At 61.6% G+C, this 4346-nt stretch overlaps 1 protein-coding gene across 1 annotated transcript; it reads right to left on the bottom strand.

Moving 5' to 3' along the window:
• Window positions 1–1163: 1163 nt before the first annotated feature.
• HPS1 (HPS1 biogenesis of lysosomal organelles complex 3 subunit 1) lies at window positions 1164–3431 on the bottom strand. The gene is made up of 9 exons (XM_029083824.1): window positions 3264–3431; window positions 3012–3188; window positions 2873–2934; window positions 2616–2738; window positions 2449–2514; window positions 2106–2250; window positions 1895–2008; window positions 1673–1755; window positions 1164–1326 (listed from the first exon to the last, which is right to left on the bottom strand). Exons 1-9 carry the CDS (start codon window positions 3429–3431, stop codon window positions 1164–1166), a joined length of 1101 nt encoding a protein of 366 aa, XP_028939657.1.
• Window positions 3432–4346: the final 915 nt, after the last annotated feature.

Consider the following 4346-nt stretch of genomic DNA (forward strand, 5'->3'; position numbering starts at 1 on the left):
CAGGCCAGGGGACACCTTGGCACAGGGTTGGACACTGTGTCCCAGGGCTTGCACGGAGGCTGGGTGAGACAGGGGCACATGCCAAGCGCTGACCCCAGCAGAGCTTTGCCAGGGACTTGCAGGGAGGCTGGAGAGCAGCCCCAGTGCCGAGAAGGCGACAGGGTCAGATCCTGCCTGCTGCTCAGCAGGATGCCAGGTGCTCCCCAGTCTGTACCCCAGGAAGGCACGGGGCAGGCAGGTGGGGGCCTGAGAGCCCCCTCAGCCCCTGTTCCGCTCCAGGGAGGACCCAGGGGCATGTGGCTAGGGTGATGGGCCAGCAAGCACTGTGGGACAGGGGGGGCTTGGCTCCCCCCAAGCACAGCCTTGAGAGCAGCGAGCGAAGGGGAAGCTTGGGGGTGAGCTTGGCCCCAAACTCAGTGCTGCTGCTTGGCATGACAAATTCCTGCCGAGCAGGACAGGGCAAAGGCCTCGCCATGGTCCAGTGCTCCCTGAACTGCTGTCCCCAGCCCCAGTGACCAGCACAGAGGGACAAGGTACAGCGGCTGCCAGAGCCCCTTGGGGCTGGCCCCATCCCCAGCTGTGTCCAGGGGGGTTTGCATGTGCACTGAGCCCAAACACGCCTGGAAAACACATGAGCTGTCTTGGCTTTACTCTCTGTTCACAGCCGAGCTTGGCCCCATGGCTGGCTGGTGTCTGGGAGCCTGGGTGCAGGGAATGGGGTGCAGGACAGGCTACAACAACCCAGAGCCTGTCAAGCCCCCAAGGGCTCTGCATCCCGCATTTGGGAGCGAGGGGGAAGGAGGATGCACCCTGGGCCATTCTTCCATCCAGGTTTGGCTACACCGCTTTGTTCTCCAGCCAAAGCCTGGTGGTGATGCCAAGCCAATGCTATAAATCCTGCTTTGGAAACACACTTTTCAGCAAGATGGTGATTTGCCAACAACCTCTCAGCCCCACTCTCTGCCTGTCCCTGGAGGCTGCTGGGTGCCAGCAAAGCCCTCGGGAATGGGGAGGTGGGCAGGGGGGGCCCCAGCCAGGCTGGAGGACGGGAAGGCCTGCCTGCAGGCACAGCTGATGGCACACAGACACCGAGAAAGCAGCCCTGGCACCGGGAACACCCACACACCCGCTTTAATCCCGGCCCCGAGGTGGCTGGAGGCAGCTCAGAGCAGGGGGATGCGGGAGGGCTCCCAGAGGCGCCGGGCCAAGTCGCAGGCCTGCTGGACCACGAGCTCAGAGGGGATGATGCCCAGGTGCACGGTCAGCAGCTCGTAGCACTTCACCACTTCTGCCTGGTGGTTCTTGCTGTAGTAACGCAGCAGCTTCCTGGGAAGGAGAAGACGAGGGGCTTGGCAGGTGCAGCGCAGTCTGGGGGGATGCGGGAGGGCTCCCAGAGGCGCCGGGCCAAGTCGCAGGCCTGCTGGACCACGAGCTCAGAGGGGATGATGCCCAGGTGCACGGTCAGCAGCTCGTAGCACTTCACCACTTCTGCCTGGTGGTTCTTGCTGTAGTAACGCAGCAGCTTCCTGGGAAGGAGAAGACGAGGGGCTTGGCAGGTGCAGCGCAGTCTGGGACCCACACCACCCTGCACCAACATCCCAGCAAGGACAGGACCACTCACCAGCACAGCTCTAGGCCCTGGTGCCAAACCACAAGGCTAGGGACTGCTCACCTGTAGTAGTCTCCTGCCAGCATCCCGATGGGAGCAGAATCATCGGAGAGAACCGGCACCTCCATCACCTCCAGCTTGTAGCCCTGAGGAGAGATGACAGCAAAGGACAGGAGCACGGAGGGCACCACTGAGGAGCTGGAGTTGGCGGCGCCTGCAGCCCTGCTCCCAGCCCTCAGAAGGTGCTGGAGGAGAGGAGCTCAGCCCCTTCCTGGCCCCGCGTACCAGCTCGTTCTCAAACCAGAGGAAGTAGGAGCAGCAGTAGTCACCATCCTGCAGCATGAGCGTTGTGTAGCCCTTCTGTAGGTATCGCCGGGCCAACGCAATCAGGGACCAGACCTGGGGGACAAGGAGCACCTGAAACCTGAGCAGAAAACCCTCCAACCGTCACCCCCTCCTGGGGTCCCCATCCCACCCTCAACCCCATGGGCCATACCTTCTTCTTGACGAAGGCAGCCAGGGGGCCCTTGCCCAGCTCCGAGCTGGACTTCTCTGTCACACTGAGCGACGGTGCCATCATCTGCCCGGCTGTGCGGTCCACATAGATGAAGTGCACCAGGCCAGGAAAGTCCTCCAGGTAAGTGGGATGGGTTAAGGGTGTCCAACAACTTTGGTGCCCTTCCAAGACAGCCCTGAGCCTTGGGGAAACTGCTTTCACCCACCACACTCCTCCCCTTGAGCCTGGTGCCAGGGACACAGTGTCCTCCCCCTCCCACCTCTGCTACCCACCCAGGGACCTCTCCTTGCCAGGCTGGGCTCCCAGGTGCAGGGACGGGTATGACACCATGGTGATATTGCGTCTGCTCTTCACCAGCAGAAAGTCCCGCCAGTCCAGCAGCTTCTCCCTGCCAGAAGAGGCGCGGTGAGAGGCTGGGAACCTCCAAGCCCCAGCACAGCTGGGTGTGGCACAGCCCCCTGGGGATGCTGGTCACCCCCATGCATTCACCTCATCAGCTTCTGGGCACGGTCCCGCAGCCCCTGGGACAGGCTGTGACTGGCAGAGGCCAGAAAGAGCTGGCGGTACACGGAGCAGAGCTGCCGCTTCACGTTGGCCACTGCCTGCAGCAGCCTGAGCCGGGAGACAGAGATAGTGCAGAGTTTGGTCCCTGGGTCTCCAGTGTCACAGGGACAGTCGTGCCATCCCCTGGGCTGGAAAAGGTCCCTGTGTACCCTGGAGTCTTTCCCCAGCCAGCCCGTACTCACTCCAAGGAGCTCGCAGGCTCACTCCGGGAAAATATCTTGTTCTTGAGGTCCACCCAGGTGTTCTGCAACTAGAGAGAGATAGGGCTCAGTGTCAGGCTGCAGGGACAGCAGGACAGGGTCCTTGTGTCCCCACTCCCACCTGGATGTCCTGCCCACTCAGCTTCTTCACAAACTTGTCCATGCGCTGCCGCAGCTCAGCCAGGAATGGGAAGGAGCGTGGGGATCCTGCCTCTGGCCCTTCTTCCAGCTTCCTCTCCAGCACCAAGAAACCATCCAGCAGCTGGTACAAGGCGATGGCCACCTGCGTCATGGGGCCCTGCCAGGGAGGGCAGAGGTGGGTCAGCCAGAACCAAGCCCACCATCACTTCCCTCACCTTAAGAGGCAACTCACCTTGGTCAGGAGAACAAGGGAGATGCCCGGCCAGAGTGGGAGGCAGTGCATGGTGTGTGGCATCAGGGGGCAGTAACCTTCCCGCAGGTTGGCGTCCAAGAAGATCCTTCTGGGGTTTGAAGCCTCAGGGACCAGAGGCCCCAAGGTCTGGAGTAAGTCCTCTGCCATCTGGGGAGAAAAGGGAGATGCTCAGCCCCCCAAAGGGGACAAGACAGCCTGCACTGACCGAGGATGCTCTGGAGGGACACAGCATTGCCCCAAAAGCTGCAATTGGGCACAGATGAACCAATGGAGCTGGAGGGGTCACATGGCAAAAGATCAGCAATGAGGGAAATGCCCAGGGACCCAAAAAAGCAGCAGATACAGGGAAAGCTGCTTGCAAAGACACAGGTTGCAAACACCTTGCACCAAGGCCAGCACTTGCTCACAGAGAGTGTGTAAGCCTCTGCAGCACCTGGCAGGGAAGCAGCCCACAAAGCCAGGAGGCAGCAGAGGGAGACACCAGACTGCTCTGAGGCAGCCCTGGCCCCTCTGAGCCGATAGCTCTGGATAGGGAGAGACCGTAAGCAATGCCCCAGAGAGGGGGGATTTACAGAACTTCAGTCGCTCTCCTCCTGCCTCAGATGTGGGACGTGCCAGTGGCCAGAGCTATCAGAGTTATGCACATGAGGGACGAGGGCACATCCCCAGCCCTAGAGCTTGGGGCACCCTCAGCTGCAGCACAGCAAGGGACAAGTGATGAGGTCTGGGGACCCCAAAGAGCACCAGGACAAGCTGAGGCAGTGCAGAGCCAGGAAGGACAGCAGGATCCCTTGCTCACCTGGACTTCTGCAGCATCTGTCTCCCCGGTGCTCAGCATCTCAGCACCCTCTGACCAGCTCTCACTGCCTGTAGGGAGCATGGCAGGTCATCTTCCCTGCCAGCCCCTCATGCAGCCCCGGACCCTCCACAGAGCTGGGGGGTGTGGAGCAGCGCTGCTGCCCGGCCAGGCACTCACTTGTGCTGTGCCTGCCCGGTGAGGGCTCGGGTGTGTAGTAAACCTCTGCCACGGAGAGATCGTCTGTGTCCTGCTGGCAAGAATGG

Source organism: Antrostomus carolinensis, unplaced genomic scaffold (genome assembly GCF_000700745.2).
Source record: "Antrostomus carolinensis isolate BGI_N321 unplaced genomic scaffold, ASM70074v2 scaffold37422, whole genome shotgun sequence".
Classification (NCBI taxonomy): domain Eukaryota; kingdom Metazoa; phylum Chordata; class Aves; order Caprimulgiformes; family Caprimulgidae; genus Antrostomus; species Antrostomus carolinensis.

Bases quoted from the DNA above. Each gene is read 5' to 3' on its own strand.
- HPS1 (XM_029083824.1), bottom strand. From the start codon at position 3,431: ATGGCAGAGGACTTACTCCAGACCTTGGGGCCTCTGGTCCCTGAGGCT. The intron at 3,189-3,263 runs GTGAGTTGCCTC...CCTCCCTGGCAG, and splicing joins CCCTTGTTCTCCTGACCAAG to GGCCCCATGACGCAGGTGGC. The intron at 1,327-1,672 runs GTGAGCAGTCCC...TCTCCTTCCCAG, and splicing joins CTGGCAGGAGACTACTACAG to GAAGCTGCTGCGTTACTACA.